This window comes from Rhinolophus sinicus, chromosome 12 (assembly GCF_057876585.1).
Source record: "Rhinolophus sinicus isolate RSI-liver-muscle chromosome 12, RSI-T2T, whole genome shotgun sequence".
Taxonomy (NCBI): domain Eukaryota; kingdom Metazoa; phylum Chordata; class Mammalia; order Chiroptera; family Rhinolophidae; genus Rhinolophus; species Rhinolophus sinicus.
Window position 1 is genome coordinate 27,807,730 of NC_142512.1, and position 19,472 is coordinate 27,827,201.

Below are 19,472 nucleotides of genomic sequence, written 5' to 3' on the forward strand. Positions count from 1 at the left end.
AGAGTTTGAACCTGGGTGGGTTTCCTTTTTTTCTTTAAAAAAAATTCTTTTTATTGGGGAATATTGGGGAACAGTGTGTTTTTCCAGGACCCATCAGCTCCAAGTCAAGTCTTTTTTTTTTTTTTTTCAGTCTAGTTGTGGAGGGCACAGCTCAGCTCCAAGTCAAGTCGTTGTTTTCAATTTAGTTCTGGAGAGTGCAGATCATTCATTGGCCCATGTGGGAACCGAACCGGCAACCTACGTGTTATGAGCACTGCGCTCTAACCAACTGAGCCAACTGGCCGCCCCAGCCTGGGTTTTGTAATGCTAAATCTTAACAAAACCACCACCAACAACTCTGCCGTGTCATAAATCAAAAGATAAAAACAGGCTCCCACTCAGAAAGAAGGGTCCTCTTTTATGGTAAAAGATGCTCCTTTGAGTTTATATAATTTTTTTTGTAATCCCTGCTTTGATCACCAGGATTAATACCTAAAATGTTTATATAATTACTGTTTAGTATGTGATTGCTTATTGTTTCTGTGTAGAAGAGAATGCCTGCATTCATGGACCAACTACTTAATTTTGAATAAGATTCTCCCCTTATTTTAGCAGTATTAAAGTAGGTCACAAACTGAGTTGTTCACGAGGCACTTCTTTGAAGAGTTCCACAGGCTGTATTGTTCTTGGCAAAATGGTTCTCCTTTACGCTTAATCCTGGCAGTCAGACATCAGCCCTTTCCCTGTTATCGACTTTCAGTGACCCTTTCCTCGGAAATAGGATCTCAGGCACAGCAGGTTCTTTACCTAAGTGGGAGAGGATACAGTGAAGTATGCAAGCCTTCCATTTTCTTATCCCATCTTTATTTTTTTGTTACCTCCTTCGCTTTAATGATGCTATCAAAATGACTTTTTGTTGCTAGTTAAAACCCTCTGTGAAGCTCGATTTCAAATGCTTCTCCCTTCTGTTCTAATTACCCTTTTAACTTGCTACTCCTTTATGTCCCACTGACTGGTCATTAGCCATTTTCTCAAATCAGCTGTAATTGATTCCTCTGGCATAGAGATAAGGTGACCCACCCAGCATTCATGAGTGATTTTATATGCTCCTAGGTTTACTGTAAAACCCGAGATAGAGGACTAAACCTGTTTTGGTAGTGAGGACATGTGTACTCCTTATAAAGTCATTTGATTAGATCCATATTCAGCACCTGACCTCAAAGTATGACTGGTCTTCATTTACCATGGGGGCCAGTGATCCCACTGAGAGGAGAGAAGGAAGAGGTTTGGGGGAGGAGGATGCATGTGTTGTTCATGTTGGTTTGAATCCAGAAATTTAAAAGAGAAAGTTTTCTGAGAGAAAGTAGATGGGAAGTTAGGTCGATACAGGCATACAAAGAGCATTTCATGCACTTGCGTTGCTACCGCCTGTGTAACTAAATCTTAATCTATACAGTTTTCCTTTTCAATCAGTCCTTCCCTGTCCCACCTGATATTGTTCATTTTTCATAACGTGGGACAAATTACATTGCAGACAAATACAAAAAACTGGAAAATATTGTTTTACCATGTTAGAATTTCATATATTTACATCGTTCTTAAAATACATGGCTTAATACCTAAAATATATTTTGATAGCATAGAGATTTTCCTATTCATTAGCACATACTTGTAAGAGGCAACATTTAGGCAAGGAGCAGGCTCCATGTGAAAAATTTCTGCCGTCTTATTTTCTCTCAGTCGCCTCAGGAACCTACTGCAAGGTCATTCATTAACTTGTAAGAATTACGCTGTGCTCCTTTTATGCCATTGTCACATATCCGTGTACTGCTTCTCTTTGTAGATCAGTCCAAACAAGTCGTGGTTGAATCTCTCTACATCATTAGCTGCTATGGGACCTTAGTGGAGCATATGATGGAGCCACGGCCGCTCAGTTCTGCCCCTAAGATTAGCGATGACACCCCACTGGAAATGATGACATCACCTCGAGCCAGCTGGACTCTGGTTAGGTAGTACCTCCTTTCTTTTTTTTTTAAACAGCTTTATTGAGGCATAAAATATTAAAGGTTTATGATTTAATAAGGTTTGGCATAAGTATAATAATGAACATTATAAATATATCCATTGCTTCCAGATGTTGTCTAGTGCCTCTTTTGATATATCCTTCCTGCCCTCTTTATCCCTACCTCACACACAGAGCCTGCAGGCAACTGCTTATCTGCTCTCTGTTCCTGATTAATTTACGTTTTCCAGAATTATATATAAATGGAATCATGGCGTGTGTACTCTTTTTCTGTCTTGCTACTTTCACCCAGCAAAATTACTTTGATTCATCCCTGTCGTTGCATGTATCGATAATTGATTCGTTTTTAAATTGAGATATAATTCACATATAATACAGCTCACCCATTTAAAGTGAATTTCCACTGGGTTGTGCACCCATCACTGCAGTCAGTTTTCATCACCCCCAAAAGAAACGCCACACCCGTTAGCAGTCACTCTCTATTTTCCCCCAATCCTTCAGCCCTAGGCAACCACCAGTTTACTTTCTAGCTCTACATTTGCCTTTAGGGACATTTCATATAAATAGAATCATCTAAAATGTGACCTTTTACATCTGACTTCTTTCACTTAAGGAATGAAGTCCTGATACAAGCCACAGCATGGATGTTTCCAAGCTCCATCCATCTGTGGCTTGTATCAGAACTTCATTCCTTTTTATGGCTAAAGAATATTCCATTGCGTGGATAGACCATATTTTGTTTATCCATTCATCAGTTGAGGGACATGTCTACCTTTTAACTGTCATGAATTATGCTACTAAGAACATTCATGTACAAATTTTTGTGTGGTGGTATGTTTTCGGTTGTCTGGTATTTGCCTTGGAGAACACCTCCTTTTGAACTCCTTTCTCCTTGCATCTTTGTGTAACCTTTTCTAAGACTTGGGTTGTTTTGTTTTTTTTAATCCACATGTAAAGCTTTAGTGTTTCCCCTATTTCTAGTCTCATGCTCACTGAAAATAGAGAGTACATTGAGACAGCCATTAAAGGGAATGGAAACTAATATAAATAGATTGGAAGGTTTCCTTTAAAAGTGATTCCCCAAGATACGATGGTTAAGCACTGTAGAAATGTTTGTTAAGAATTGGAGTCCTTCTCAAAAGTGCATAATCATTCAAGTCTTTATAAGCCAGTATAAAGATTGAGAAATAAAATCTAGACTAAAGCCTGTTCAATATAGTGTCCAATGGTCCAGGGGAGACAGAAAAAAATTGGCCCTGACATGTATGGAAGAAAACAGACAAAGATGGATATAAAAATGATCCCTCTCCTTCTGACATTTTAAAATATTCTTATATTGATTTTTGAAGGCTCCAGCATTCTTTACTACGGCTTTACTGCACTGAATTAATCTGATCAATATCTTATTTATCAAGCTATTTATAAGTAGGCAGATCTAATTAAAGTTACTGTCCCACCATTGTTGAAATAACTGTCTTATTTTGGAACTCAAATGCTAATTAGGTTATAATAAGTCAAACATTCACGACTCTTTTTTTCAACCAATTTTCCCTGCTTTATTCCATTTTAAAATACACACATTCTGAGACTAGAGGCTCTAATAATTGTCCTAAGTTGGGTAAAATTAGAACTACTTAGTTGTGACATTTGAATTCCACACTTTCTCTCTAATAGTTTGCACATCTTGTCTATTGGAGGGTCTTCTGCTTTAAACTGCTATTGGCTGTATGCAATTTGTATGACTCCCTGCCACCTTTTCATTCTTTTTAAGCAGATGGCCTTGTGTTTCAGGTTTCAGCACTCCAACACGTTCATTTGAATGATTACAAAGGTAGTGTGAGTTTATATCACTGTCTCTAAGTGGCGACAGTGATGGTGATTTACATCCCGTTTATTAAGCTTCAATATTCCCGTTCTTCTGCTGTTTCCTTAGAACTCCTCAGTGGAATGAATTGCAGCCGCCCTTCAATGCAAACCACCCTCTGCTCCTCGCAGCAGATGCTGTGCAGTACTACCAGTTCCTGCTTGCTGGCCGTGAGTAGTTCCCATTGTTTTTTCCCTTCCGGACAGCAGTTTGAGACTTGGTAAAATGCTGGCTTTGAAGGCCACCGTGCATGGTCCATAGGCCATAAACAACCAGCCCCAGGCAAATGAGATACTCACTGCAAGTGTAAACCACAAGCCTTAGCATACACTAAGTCTGCCTCTGGCTGTTCACATTCCCTGGCCAGGAGAGATGCCCCCCGACCCCACAGTTATGTACATGGATAGGGACTATTTGGTGGCCCCGAAAGTATTTTTAAAAAAGATACTAGGGTATAATAAAGTGTCACAAAAATTGGTGTTTATTTCGGACATGAAAAAAAATTAAGCGCTGTTTTTCACTGTTAAAACAGTATCAGCAGGATTTCCTCTTGGTGGAATTTTACTAGCAGTAATGAAATAATGATTGCACCTTCATTGGGTTTTTGTTTGTTTACATTCATATTTAAGCCTTCACGTTTGTATAGATTGGCTCGAGTTTTTTGTTTGTTTGTTTTGTTTTTAACTTCAGAAAATGTACATCGAGCTACAAACAAAACAGCCTTGTTTGTAAGGGAGGCAATGAAAAGACAGTTTAATATTTATTATCCAGTTTATGGTCATAGAATTAAAAATTCTTTACAATTATAATTCAATTTTGTAGAATCGACTGGATTTTTAATTTAATCTGATGGGTTGGAGCAGTGCATGTTTTTAAGAAACTTCCTAAAAATCATCTTTGACATGTTTTTAATGGAGTTTTGTTGTATTGAACTTATTATCTTGCTTGGCTTTATTATATAACATGAAGTAAAATATTTCTGAAACTATTTTATTTTATGTTTATAACGTGTTATATATTATACTGAAAACAGAGAAAATTTATTGACTTTGCTCTAAAGTTATGAAACTCCATAACTGTAACAAATAGTTGGCAGTCTTGCTCTCTTATATAATTGAACTCACTGATTCTTCCAGCATGTATTATTGACTTCTCTGTGTTGGGCACTTGTGATTTAAATGTGATTAGTATGTGGCTTCTGTCCTCACCGAATTCATTATCTATTTTGGGAGGCAGGTATTTAATGGCAAAGTAAAATAAAATGAAATGGGTGCATCAGTGAAGAACTGGGTTATATTACACGTTGAACTATGAGGGCAATGAGTTAAGTTGCTAAAGCCTTTATAGAGTAAGTGGTTTTCTGGTTCAAGAAGCCGAGTACATAAAAGTTGTTAGGTTCTACGTTATCTAAGTATATGTTTAACTCTATCATATGAAGTGGAAAAAAAATGACATTTATATAATAGCTACTTAAAAATCATGAAAACATTTTTGTCTGCCTCTCATCATGGGTAAAAATAACTAATTGTTAAGTTTAGTATACTTGACTCTTTCAGAATTAATACTAGTTTATTTGTTACTTTGATAGGTTTTCAGCAGACCAACATTAGCAAGTCCCAAATATGTAACACAAAGATATGGGCAAAAGCCAAATACAACTACCATGTTTCCCCGAAAATAAGACCGGGTCTTATATTAATTTTTGCTCCAAAAGATGCATTAGGGCTTATGTTCAGGGGATGTCATCCCGAAAAATCATGTGAGGGCTTATCTTCCGGGTAGGTCTTATTTTCAGGGAAATACGGTATCTCTATCCCTTTAATTTTTTTGTTCCAGCAAATTAAACTGCTTGACATGATTTGATTTTAGCAGCTCTAAACACCTTTGTCCAGAACTGCAAAAATCCCCAGGTGCTCGGTTAAAAAACCACTACTGTAGGCAGTAGGTAGCACGCTTTCAAATGTTTTCAGGCATTGGAATGACACCATCAGAATTGCATTTTAGAAAGATCACTCTGGCAGTGTTGTAATAGGAGGTTCAGAGGAGGGGCGGCTCTGTGATCCTGGGGCAAGATATGAGAGGGTTTTAATTAAAGCTGTATTACAGAGAAGACAAGACAAACCTGTGAGATGTTGCAGAGTTGGAATAGAAAGAAATTAGAGACAATTTGAAAGAATGTAGTCACTGATGATTCTATGGTTTCTGATTAAAATATGTAATATAACATATTTCATGTAACAGTGGGATAGGATGAAAAGGCCTGGGTTCCAGTTCCAGACCATAGCTCTGTAACTTGATAAATATAAAATAGCAATAATAATACTTGCTTATGTAAAGGTGATATTACGGTCAATGAGGTGATGCTAAAGTCTTTTAAAAACTGTAAAACAGTATCATTCTGTAAGCATCATTCTGTACCTTTCTTATCTCAAAAATGTATATTTTTAAATAATAGACTTCAGGGACTTAATAATGGAATATCTATTATGGCTACCTGATTTTGTCCATGTTATAATATAATACCCCAGTAACAGGCCATAGCTAATTTGCTTTTTCTTTTTTTGTGAATGTTAGTATAGATGCAATCTAAAAGTTAAAAAAATATATACCTAAGAGGTAATTCTGTAATAATTATTGTATTGCTTCTTTACATTGAGAGTAGAGACACAGAATTCGTCTGGATTTTAAAGTCATCTTTTCTTATATAAAGAAAGGCTATTTGATTGAGAATCCTGGACATGCCAGTATATTATATTATTGAGGCAATTAAATATGCAAAACATGGACAAAAGCCTGAAGTACAATTGGTAAAAGCAATGCCCATTTAGACACAATGCCTTTACCTGCCCATCTGTTGAACCCTTTGTGCAAAATAGAATCTCATTAAGACTTTCTTATGACTCTCCTGTTTTGTCTCCAGTTCCCCTTACTGAAGCCATTTGAAAAGATGTAACGTCTTAAAGCACAAGTATACCATATCTGATGCCAGAAAGTTTTTGATTAACTTAACCATATTGAAAATCACCTCTGATTTCCTAATGTGAAGACTATTGATAAATATATTACTGAAAGTATTTTCAAATATAACCATTTGGAGTAAGACTCTAATGCAAACTTCACAAATGTTGCAAGCATTTTCTTTGCTTGTATTTGGATCTGTGGATCAAGTGAAGCAGACTTGTGCAAACTCCGGAAATTATAATAATAGTAGACAAAGAATGATGTAAATGGAAATTGGAAAGAGACTTTGTCTCAGGGAGAAGAGAGTAGGAGAGCAGGATGTTTAGCAAGGAATCCTCACTCCCCTTCCAGCACTCTAATCATAATAGATACCCTGTTAGTTGATAAACAAAGTTCTGCATATATGGCCAAAGGGTGACTGGTTGAGGAGGGAAAGGGAAACCTGCCTGAAACACTAACAGCGTTTTACCTAACCTTAAAAGTGAAGTAAGTCAAAACTCCAAATTTTGGATTTATAACTGTAGTCACATTTCCTACCTGTATTCATTGAATGGAATGATACAAAATGGAGGAATTTTGGTGTATCATTGAATCATCCTAGAATGCTCCTCACAGAGGACTTCTTTGTCATTAGGTTGAGCCATAGAAATTGCCATTTTGAGTAAGTAAAAAACGTCAAATAGCAGCAAATTCATAATAGTTTGAGTAGATTGTGAAGGTACAGATTGTAATCTAGTCTTGCTATATAGCTCAGTAAAGGTAAAAGTCAAGAATGTAGTATCAAAAAAACGTTTTGCCTTGGTCATAAGAAATCTTGGGAATAGTTTATAAAAAGATTATAGCCGAGGAGATTAGTGATTTTTTTTTCTTAAAAAATTATATACTCTAGTTACCCTTTCTAAAATAGGCATTTTATTTCAGTGTATTCCTTTGCCAAAAAGAAAGATAAACATTAGAAGAGACTAACAAATATCAACCAGCTTTGAATATGATCGCAAAGCAGACAATAACTTTTTCTTTAGTCTGCTTCAGAGCTTCCCAAATTGTAAATTAAAAACAGGGCTTAGTGAGTTGACTTGGGGAAGTTTTATTTAGGGGAAAAATAATGTTTCCTCCTTTTCTTTCAGGTAATTGGGCAGCAGCAGTATTTTTAAGTTGCTGACATTAACTAGCTTTGTTGGGGGAAGGTCAGACTTTGAACTTCTTTCTAAAATAGTCCATGAGTATGTGAGAAGTTCCTCCCTAAACTTACTGAGTTTTCTTTGTTAAATAGTAACAAAAGACCATTCAACAGAAATATAGCTTTGATACACAACAGAAAGGTGACTGGGATCCACAGAACCTTCCTGTGTTTTATTGGGAATATAACTGTTTTCCTCTACCTTTAAAGGCATTATAGGAAAGGTGGGAGAGTCTTTGACACCAGATGGGAAGGAATGAAGAACCCTGAAAATGATTAAAACATATAATATATGCTTCAAACAAATGTGTTTCAATTGAATTTCAAATTTTTATATGTGTGTGAAAGTAATGTGCTTTGGTTTCATTAAACAACAAAGAATAGAATATATAAAACAACTGTTTTCAAGTCACTGGACATCAGGGAATAAAGGGCAGTGAGAGTTGGAAAATAGTGAGGTGAACCCTACAATTGCCTCAGTTTATTGCCTTGAAAGATTTTTCTAGACTGTGTTGCAGTGATGGGGAATCCAAGTGGAATACAGAATACACTGCACTCAGAGTCCAGTAAGACCAAGAAAAAGCACCTATCCGGCAAACTACCATGAACTATTATTGTAAAAAAAGTTTTACTGAAACACATCCCACCCTTTCATTTATATATTGTCTGTGGCGACTTTAAAATAATAACCTCAAAGTTGAATAATAGTGTAGAAGCCATATGACACACACAAAGCCCGAAATATTTACTATTTGTTAACTCCTAACCTAGAATGAGCTGGACAGGTTATCAGAGACAATATATCAGCACACAATAAGAACTCAGAAGATCTGCAGGCAGTCCTCTAGTGTTCAACATAATAGTGATGCATGTGGGCAACTACCCCAAGTTGAGGAAACAACCATCAGAGAGTCTTAGAGGGCACAAAGCCTAGAGCTCACACAGGGTTGGGAATAATACACTAAAACAGTTATTCTAATTGTATTCCATATGTTCAGAAAGTTAAAGTTGTGGGAAATACTAAAAAGACTCAAATTGAAGTTCTAGATAAGAAAACCTAGATGTGAAATTTGCACTGGATAAGAGAGGATAAATTAGAAACTGCCGAAGAAAATATTAGTGAAATGGAAGCTGGACCAAGAGAATTTATCCAAAATGAAACATACAAAAAGAATTAAAAACAGTTTTGCTGAGCTGTGGGATAACATACTGCGTTTCCCCAAAAATAAGACCTAGCTGGATAATCAGCTGTAATGCATCTTTTGGAGCAAAAATTAATATAAGACCCAGTCTTATTTTACTATACTATAAGACTGGGTATAATATGATATGATATATATAATATAATATAATATAATATAATATAATATAATATAATATAATATAATATAATACCGGGTCTTATATTAATTTTTGCTCCAAAAGATGCATTAGAGCTGAGTGTCTGGCTAGGTCTTATTTTCGGGGAAACATGGTACTTGAAATCAGAGGCCCTGAATCAGGAGGAACAGAAGAAATAGCCAAAAAACTTCCAGATCTGATATAAACTATAAACCCACAGATCCAAGAAGATCAATAAATCCCAAGCATGAGAAACACGAAGAAAACCATACCAAAATACTTCACATGAAATTGCTCAAAAGCATTTAGAAGGAGGAAAATCTTTAAAGTAGCCAGAGGAAAAAAAGGCATTACATACTGAGGAACCATGATGAGAATGACAGATTTCTTTTAAATGCTGAAAGGAAACAACTGCTGGCTTAGAATTCTATAACCTCAAAAACTACCTTTCACAGTGAGGGTGAAAATAAAATAATTTTTTTTCAGTTATACAAAAGATTAAAAAATTTATCAGCAGCAGACATGTTGTACATGAAATGTTAAAGGAAGTCCTTTAAGCAGAGGAAAAAATGACACCAGATGGAGAAGAATGAAGAGCACTGAAAATGTTTAGAACATATATGTGGGGTATTTTTTGTAATTATTCAAGTCTCTTTATAAATTACTGTGAATACAAAAATAGTAACAATGCATTGTGGTCTTTAAAATGTGTGTGTGTGTGTGTGTGTGTGTGTGTGTGTACACACCAATGTATTTTGACTTTAAAACACATACCTGTGTATGGATCACACACACACACACACACACACACACACACACACAATGAAAACAGTAGCGTATAATGTCCAGGAGTGCAGGAAATAACACTCTAGTATTGTAAGGTTTTTATAGTATATGTGAAGTATAACATCGCTTGAAGGTAAACTGTGATGTTAAAGATGCATATTTGCAATCAAAAGCAATCTATGCCAAGAAAGGAAATAAAATGACAACAAATAAGCAAGATGATGTAATCCTAAGCTTATCAATTTCTAAACATCCTAATAAAAATTCAGAGATTGTCAAATTGGATAAAAATATAAGCTCCTGTATGTTCTTTGGAGAAGCACACTTTACATCCCGGGTTGCTACATTAATATCAGACTAAGTAGAACACTCCACCCAACAACAGTAGAAAACACATTCTTTTCAAGTGCACAGGGAATATGGACCAATATAGACTATCTTCTGGGCCCTAAAATAAACCTCAATAAATTTAAAAGCTTTCAAGTCATACAAAGTATACTCTCTGACCACAATGAAATTAAATAAGACATGAATAACATATCTCTGGAAAGTCCACAAATATTTAGAAACTAAACAACATACTCCTAAATAATCCATGGTTCACAGAAGAAATCAAAGGAGAAATTAGAAATTATTTTGAATGTAATAAAAATGAAAAAGAACACATTCATGTCTTAGAATACTCTTCAGCAAAGAAAAAGTAGATTGAAGTATGCAACATGTAACAAGTTGGATGAATCCCATGGACATTATGCCAAGTGAAAAAAGCCAAGCTCAAATTTTGCATACCCAAAATCGTAAAAGCTCCAAGATAAAAAAAGATTACATTTATATAACATTCTCAAAATGACAAAATTACAGAAATTACCGTTGATTGGGTCTTCGAGACAGTAGAAGGAAGGATGTTGAATGTGATTGGAAGAGGTGAGGTAGATCTTTGTGCCGAGGGTACAGTTCTGTATCTTGAGTGTAGTAGAGGTTTTACAAATTAACACATGTGATAAAACTGAATAGAACTATACACAAACATACACACATGTACACACATACACACAATGAGTGTATATAAAATTGTATTTGTAAAGCTGTTGAAACTGGAATAAAGTCTGTGATTGTACTAATGGCAATTTCTTGGTTTTGAAAGTAGGTAAAGAGTGTACACAAGAGTTCTCTGGACCATTGTGCAACTTCTTATGCATCTATAATGATTTCAAAATAAAACTTTTAGTGAAAAATAGAAAAATGTGTGGGATGGCCCTAAATCAGTACTCAAGGGGAAATTTAAAGGACTAAATGCCAATGTTGTAAAAGAGAAAGTTCTGAAATCAGTTCCCTCAGCTTCCACATTCAGAAACTAGAAAAAGTTGAGCACTTTAAAGCACGAGAAAGGAAATAATAAAGATCAGAGTAGAAATTAGTGAAACATAACATAGAAAAACAATAGAAAAAATATAAAAAATATAGAAAAATAGAAAAAAATCAATTAAACCATAATGTTATGTTGTGGTTTTCCTCTGCTCGGGGTTTATGAGATTCCTGGAACTGTGGATGTATAGTTTTCATCAAATTTGAAAATTTTTATGCAATTATATCTTCAAATATTTTTTCTCTTAGTCCCTTTCTCTTCCTTTGTGACAGCAATTATATGTATGTTGACCACTTGATATTTCCAAGCTCACTGATTCTTTGTTAAAATTTTTAAAATTCATTTTTCCTTTCTGATTTTGTATAGTTTGTATTTTACATATTTAGATATATCAAATCTTATTTTCTGCTCTGTTTAATCTGCTATTATTAATTTTATTTAACATTTTTCCACTTCAGATGTCATATTTTTTATTTCTAGAAGTTCCTTTTGAGTCTTTCTTCTATCTTTCATTTCTGTCCTCATCCATGTACATGTTTGAACACATGGAACATTTATTTTATAATCACTGTTTTAGAGTCCTGTGTGCTAATTCTTTTCACCCTGATATTTCTTGTTTTTTTTTCCTACTGATTGATTTTTCTCCTTGGTATGGGTTGTGTTTTCCTGCTTCTTTTTGTTCCTAATGATTTTTGAAAGGATGCTGGGCATTTTCAGTTTCGTGTTTTTGAGTGGTGGATCGTTTTGTTTTCCTAGCATGCACTCAAGTTAATTGGAATAAACTTGATTCTTTCTATGCTTATTTAAAGCTTTGTCATGGAGGGTTCATAACAGACTTTGCTTTGGGTTAATTTAGTTATTTTGGGAAATAATATAAATTTTGTCTTTCTTATGTGGCCATTAGTGGAAGTGTGTGATCATAATTATATTTTAAACTTCAAATGCTTAAATCCTATATATTATCTTGATCTTATACCAGTTGTGTGGACTTTACTTTTGAGTCATTACCCTAATATAAATGTAAATAAGAAACACGTGCGAGTATCTGTAATATATTGTGATAAGTGCTCAGTTAATAAAATTAATTAGTTGGTATAGGAATTCAAAGAAGAAAGAAGTTAATTATTAGTGGGGATGGAGAGAAGTAGCTGAATTTCAGAGAAGTTGAGGAGGTTGCGTCTATAATATTTGGGACTACTTGAGAAAAGTGAGGACAAAGGAAAGGATGGCTTGCTTGGGTTATGCCATTTATTGAAACATTAAGAGAAATATGTTGCCTGGAGTAGGAGGGAGAATTGCTGATGACAGCGTTGCATCTGTTTTGGTGCATGTAGTATATACATGCTCATAATAATGTTTAGTTAGGCTCTTAGAAATAACCCCAGAACTTCCATATGAGTGTTTACAGATCTGAGCGCCTGTCCAAGGTTTTTTTTTTGGCATAGTATATAATTGATAATTGATGTAAGCTTTCTATGAAATAATTTTATCCCAGAGAGAATGTAGAGAGAAGTTCTATTATGATACTCTAGATAGCATGACATATAAGAAGACAGTATTAATAATTCTAAAAGCTCTAGCTGGAACCTTGCTTTGAATTATTAGTATTGCTTTGACAAAAATCTAAGTTTTTATTATGCTAATAAGAACTAAGTCAGTTCTGATTTCTTTTGAATAACTGGGCTGGCTATTGATATATCTGCTTTTTAAAAAATGTTACGGCTTTACTAATAATCTCTTGGACTTCATTTGCACTTTTATTTTAGTTTTTATGTATAATGAAGTAGAGTGTACATAAAGCTTGTATTGAGGTTTGTCTCACATGTAGAAGTAGGAAAATCACAAATCAGCAATAGAATTAAGGTTAGATTCTAGAGATCTTGATTCCCAAGGAAATTCTGTGCTGCTGGCCTACCAGCTACAACCATGAGAATAGAAATAGCAAATATTGTCCCTTGTAATATAAAGTCAAACTTTTGGGTTTAGAATAGAGTCATTTTAGAATATTTTACTATCCTGCTTTATTGGTTTTTCAACAAAATGGTGATATATTTTGAACACATTGATACAAAAAGGAAACTTTTTTTTTTTTTTCGGTCTTTTCTACCATGGTCATTGTCAGTGCCCTGGAAAAGCAATTAAATATGCAGCAATTTTCTGAGCTGCTCTCTTTTGAGTGTCACATTAGATTTAACCTAACATCCTGGATTGCATCGCTGTTGTGGTATGTACCAAGTATGATGGAGGTACTCAACAATATTTCCTTGCATTGTCCATAATAAATATTTGCCCAAGAGTGGGTAGGGTGGAAGGGGAAGAAAGAAATGTTTTTCTCTTGTAGAGGAAACTTGTAATGTAGGGCTTATTTAAAGAGTATTTATAGTCCATTGTTGGCCATTGGGTGTGTCCTACTGCTCTATCCAGGTCTAAATATCTGAGGTAGTTAAGAAACCACTTTAGATTGAATTATATTTGATGGTTTCTCTTATTTGTATTTAATTTTATCAACTGACATATGTCCTTCCAAACAGAAATGATTTTAGTAAAAATGAATGGTGTTTTTCTTCAAGAGACTAAAAGCTTGTGACATATTGACCCTGAATTTAGCCATGTACATCTTCTATAACTTAGGGACCATTATGAAATTAAATACATTTTCTTCTTCAATGAAAAGATGTCAAATAGTTAAATGAAAGTACCATCAGCAATCTGCAAGCCTTATAAAATGATGGATTGAAAAATTGGGTTAGATTACCCTTTTTTCCCTTCTTCTTTCCCTTTGTGTTTACGGGATATGTGCTTCTTATTGACACGTAGATCTTTACACAGATCATCACAGCTATGGAATAGTTCATTGGGTTTTTCTGTCATTGCTGATTTATTGTTGAGATGTTTCAACATCAGAAGTCCTTTCTCTTACAACATAATGACCTATACAGCATTCTGAAGTAAATCTTGACATTTCTGTTGTTTTCTTTAGTATTTACTAAAGTATTATTTACTAGTATTTTTGTTTGTTTGTTTTTGAAAAAAATAATTTTCATGTCAAACCACCTTCCTGGCATAATTGTTCTTAAAATTAAAACAAAACAAAGGGAAAGTTGTTATAATGGGCGGTTTTGTATTTTCAAGTTATTTTACAAAATTGTAAGTGATATTCATAGATTAATGTTTCTTTAGGTTGTCTTTTGAGCTGTTTTTTTCCACGTACAATTGAGAGTATACATTTTTTTCCATTGATGGTATTAATATTTATTGCCATTGGATAGGCAGATTTAACTGGGATAGGACATAGATTCTGATAGATTATAGAAAAGTAATCTATTGGACATAAAACCTCTAAGTCCATGAGTACCACTGCTTCTGATGTCATGTACCCTACCCCACCTGAGTTTGAGGTTCTTATATAAAGCTACTGATATCCCCAAATGTACATTTTGTCAGTTGGGTAGTGGGGATATGGGATGGAGGGCATGGGGATATCTGTTTGCCCTTTTCACCAAAAAACAAAAACGAAAACTAAGAATGTGTGGCTGCTTACCTGAGATAATGTACTGGGTTGCTATTGGCAGGAGCTTGTGGTTTGATGTGCCATCACTTCCATCAGTAAGGTTAATTGCTAACAAATGACTGAATGGGAATTTAGGGGGAATGCTACAGCTGTCTGCTACGTTAGTGGTAACAGGAGTTCTGGCGCCATTTCAGGGTCACTATTTGTATCTGTCTATCAGAATTAGAATCCAGTTGTTTCTCTCAGTTTCAGCCTTCTCTATAGAATTTCTGTCAATTGTTTGACTCCATTAAGTGTGCAGAGGAAATAAAAGCCTGAGTGACCAATCCACCAGGGGCTATGGATAGACCCTTTCTTTGTCCATACTCAGAGCACTGCATTAGGTCTCATTATCCATTTATAATAAGTGACCTCTACGCCCTAGGTCATTGAAAAATATTCAGTGTGCTTTTCTGACACATAAGGCACCTTCTCAGCAGCCACATGAAACAATGGGACGTCTGGTAGTCTGGAGGACTAATACACATTGCAGGTTTTTAAATACACAGCCTTGTGCCAAATCACTCTGGCATTTTTTTTCCTTTTCTCTTGCATGGTTCATAAAAGGGCTAAGGGGAGCCTAATGTCTGGAAAATGAATGCAGCGTTCCCTTTTCTCTCCTTTATTCTAACTCAAAAACAAAATTTTTTGCCACGTTTTTCAGTTTTGTTTTCTAGAAAGGACTTGTCTTCATTTCTGCTTTTGCATTTCCTGATAGAGAGATGTAGAAAGCTGTGGATATAGTGAATGGAGAGCCATCACCTTTGGACCTTTGGACAATGTTTGCCAAATATGTCCAGGGTGGCTCTGGAAGTTATCTGTGACATGTTAAAAACCTGTCTTCTAGTCCTCTGCTCTGCCCAAACTGGTAGTGATTAAATCTCCCACTGAAAATTTTGGAAAAAGATCTGACCCTTCCTTCGTTACTGTAGTTCAGATTTCTTCTGTGACACAAATTTGAACCACCTATCAGAAAGCTCAGCACATCTCGTGGTTCTGTCTGCAGCTCCCAGTGTGTAGATAGTCTAGGGAAAAGATGGAGATAGCATAGTGAGTAGTGGATGAAATATACTTACAAGGTAAGAAAACTGTCATGTCCAGAGCTCCACACTGTGTAAACTGAAGGTCAGCCTTACAGAGTCTTGACTAGCAGTAGCTAACTGTGCCTGTGTGAAATTCCTGACAGGCGTCCGTCATTTATATGAAGTGTGTTGGGATATGAAAAGTCAAAGACTGCAATTCACATGAAGAAACTTTGAGAATAGGAGGAAATGATGATAAAAGTACTATTTATGATCAACATGCACACATGTCATTAGTAAAGCCCTGTTGCTCTCTTAGACGCTTACTTAGTTTGCCATGAGCATCACATGCATTGGCTTGCTCACGTTATTAAAAATATGTGAGACACAGAGATTCAAAGAAACCCAGTTTGTTATAATGAATTAGCTGCCACACTGTCCAGTAGAACCCCAGTGTCTTTATTCCAGAAAAGTATTTTTCCTATTAAGTGATGTACAATGGCATGCTCTCAGATATTGGGACACAGGTGTTATGTCCAAAGAATGGCCATTAAGTCCCAGCACTGATTTTTCTCTCCACACCAGTTATAGAAAATCATACAGTTGTCAGAACTCTCTCCCTGATAGAAATTAATATATTAACTGGATCATAGCACCATTTGACAAATTGCTTACTAAACACATCAAAATTGATTGGACATTCTGTATTTGAATTGACAAATGGCTGCATTAGGAGAAGGAAGGAAATCCATTAATTATAGCCACTCTCTACCATAGGAAATATAATCATATAAATATGGATTTTGTTGAAGGAATAATCTCTACTTTATGGTCATGTTGCTTATATGTGTATCTACACCTCTTAGCCATTAATGAAGGGTTGCTCTTAGCCACAGTCCTTTAAATAATAAAAAATAATAATTTCTGCAGTCTTATATGGTGCAGGCTTTCCTGACTGCATAATAGTATTTAGCTGTTATTTCACAAAAGTAGAAAATACCAGGGAAACTCTGTAGTTCAGCCTTTCTGCTCAATTCTCAATTCTCAGTTACAACTCTACTCGTCTGTCTTCCACTTGCATTCTCATCTCATTTAACTCAAAAGCTTTGCTTTTGTTTTGATGGTGTATAACCTTCTATCAGCACTCAATTTCTCCTTTTTAGAAAAAAAATTTTCTCATGATCTATCTTACTGAAGGTAACCAACCCAATGACTGAGGCATAAGGGAGGTGGGTGAATGCCGTAGATTGTCTCTCTACAGTTTGAATCTGTTCTCCTCATTGTTGTCATATGACAGGAGGCTTCTCACCATGTGATTCTGTGGAACTCGGTGAAGAGACAAGAAACACTGAATTGCCTTCATTGCCTCTATACCGTCAGTTTCTGGCCTTTTCTACTATGCTTTCTTTGTATTTTAGGACCACATGAAGAGCATCAGAAACACCCTTATAAGATGTCAAGTCTGGGTCAGAGCTGAGATTTATAAGGAATATTTTGAAGCTAGTGGTTTGTTTGATTTTCCCCCCCTGTTGGACACTCTGGCCTTCCAACGCTGTTTTTCAGGGCCAGTGGTCCTTCCATGGTTATGTTATATATATCTTTAAATATGAAACCAAACCAGTATTTTCTAAAATGAAATCTTTTAATTTCTCGGGGGTATTATAGAGATTATAAAGTTGAGGCTCAAAGTACTTCCTTTGTTTCTGTCACTGCATGTAAAGCTTCCTGGAATGTCTGTAACTTCCTTGTGTTGTGACTTCTGATCCAGGTCATTTTTCTTCGTTGTTTGATAGCTTTATATGGTATCTCTGATCAGGAGACACAGATATTTGTTAAGATGAGAAAATGATTATATTAAGGAGACATAAGATACAGAAATCATGGAGACTCCAAATCAGACATGTAGTTGATATCTAGGTATCACCATCTCTTGCATGTTTCATATGAAAATTTTAATTTAAAACAATGAACTTACTAGGTAAAGACATAAATTGAGGCAGTTTATTCTTCAGGTTAAGAACATGGACTTTAGAGTTGACCGTTCTAAATTCTATTTCTGTTCTTTGCTAGCTGGGTGATTTGGGGCAAATAACTTAACTTCCCTGAGCTTTAGTTTACCTGTCTGTAGAAAGGTAATTAATAATACCTATTTTACAGGATTGTTGTTAGATTAAATGAGATTATTCATCCAAAAAGCTTTATATATTATCTTGGATGGAATAAAAATTCACTAAAGATAGATGTTGCTTGTTAAATGGTGTTAATAAAAATAGTATCCCTGTTATCCTTTGAAGTCTTTCTGGTCTCTCTCAATTCCAAGTGTTTTATGACTGAATAATAACCAGGTGACACAGCTAAAGATGCTTTGTGGTTAACAAACAACTGTAAAAAAAAACAGAAAGAGGGAGAGAGAGATCATCTCTCTTCTGTTGTGAAGTGGTTATCTGGACAAGTATGGCTTTGTCCTACTGTGTGCATTTTCAAAGCTATAGAAGTAAATTTTACTCAGCATTTGTAATTTATTGATACAACTTGAAAATGTCTCTTAGACTTACTTGTTTTGAGCATCTTTATTCCCTTAGTAATTAATCGTGAGATTCTTCTTGGTGTCCTCTGCATTCTGAAAAGCTATATTCTGGCAGGGGTTTTTGTTTTGTTTTGTTTTGTTTTGTTTTTTTGAAAATTGCCGTAAGACTCTGAAACTTTTACCTAAAAAAGGTAAGGTTCTCAACCTTCAGTCCTCTGAAATGTCAGAAGAACATTTGATTTTCTGAGATTGTCATTGAAATCATTGTTCACTGTTCCAGTGAGCCTTTTATTTTTTTTAACTCCATATTCTTTGAGTTTATAACAAACATGTATCCATGTAGTTGTCATTCAGTGTTTTTCCCCCGCCCCCCCAAAAAAAAAACTTTAGAAAGCAATGAGAGAGAAAGAAAGAGAAGGGAGAGAGAGAAAAAAAGAAGGAAGGAAAAAGGAAGGGAAAGAAGGAAGGGTAGAAAGAAGGATGGACTATTTCAGTTTGATATAGAGAACAGAAATTAACTGCTATACAGTAAACCAGAGCTGAAGGTATTAAACATGGATGATTCTCACCCAGATACGGCTCTGTGAAAACAACACAGTCCTGAATGCTTCACATATCTCATACCTTAGTCAAGAAAAGAATTAAGATGACTCTGTGTCAATCTGCAGACCAAGAAATATTTGCTCAGTTTTTTTCATTCACTCACTCAACAGCCTTTTCAAACATTCACATTAACAGAACTTCTATGGAAATGTTCAATCATACACAAAATTTCAGTGAATAGTATAACAAATCTACCTAATATCTAGCTTCAACAATTAACAACCTTCTGCCATTCTTTCCCTTAAAATCTCTCTCTCTCTCTTTTTAATG

General features: G+C 35.3%; 1 protein-coding gene across 32 annotated transcripts in view; it reads left to right on the forward strand.

Annotated features, from left to right (window-relative positions):
• Positions 1 to 19,472, forward strand: part of BCAS3 (BCAS3 microtubule associated cell migration factor) — a 520,381-nt gene that overhangs the window by 230,797 nt on the left and 270,112 nt on the right. For all 32 annotated transcript variants that reach the window (XM_088802094.1, XM_074320579.2, XM_074320576.2 and 29 more), the window contains 2 exons: positions 1,823 to 1,988; positions 3,936 to 4,036. In XM_088802094.1, the coding sequence (XP_088658220.1) occupies positions 1,823 to 1,988; positions 3,936 to 4,036 (267 nt within the window). The remainder of the gene's footprint in view (positions 1 to 1,822; positions 1,989 to 3,935; positions 4,037 to 19,472) is intronic.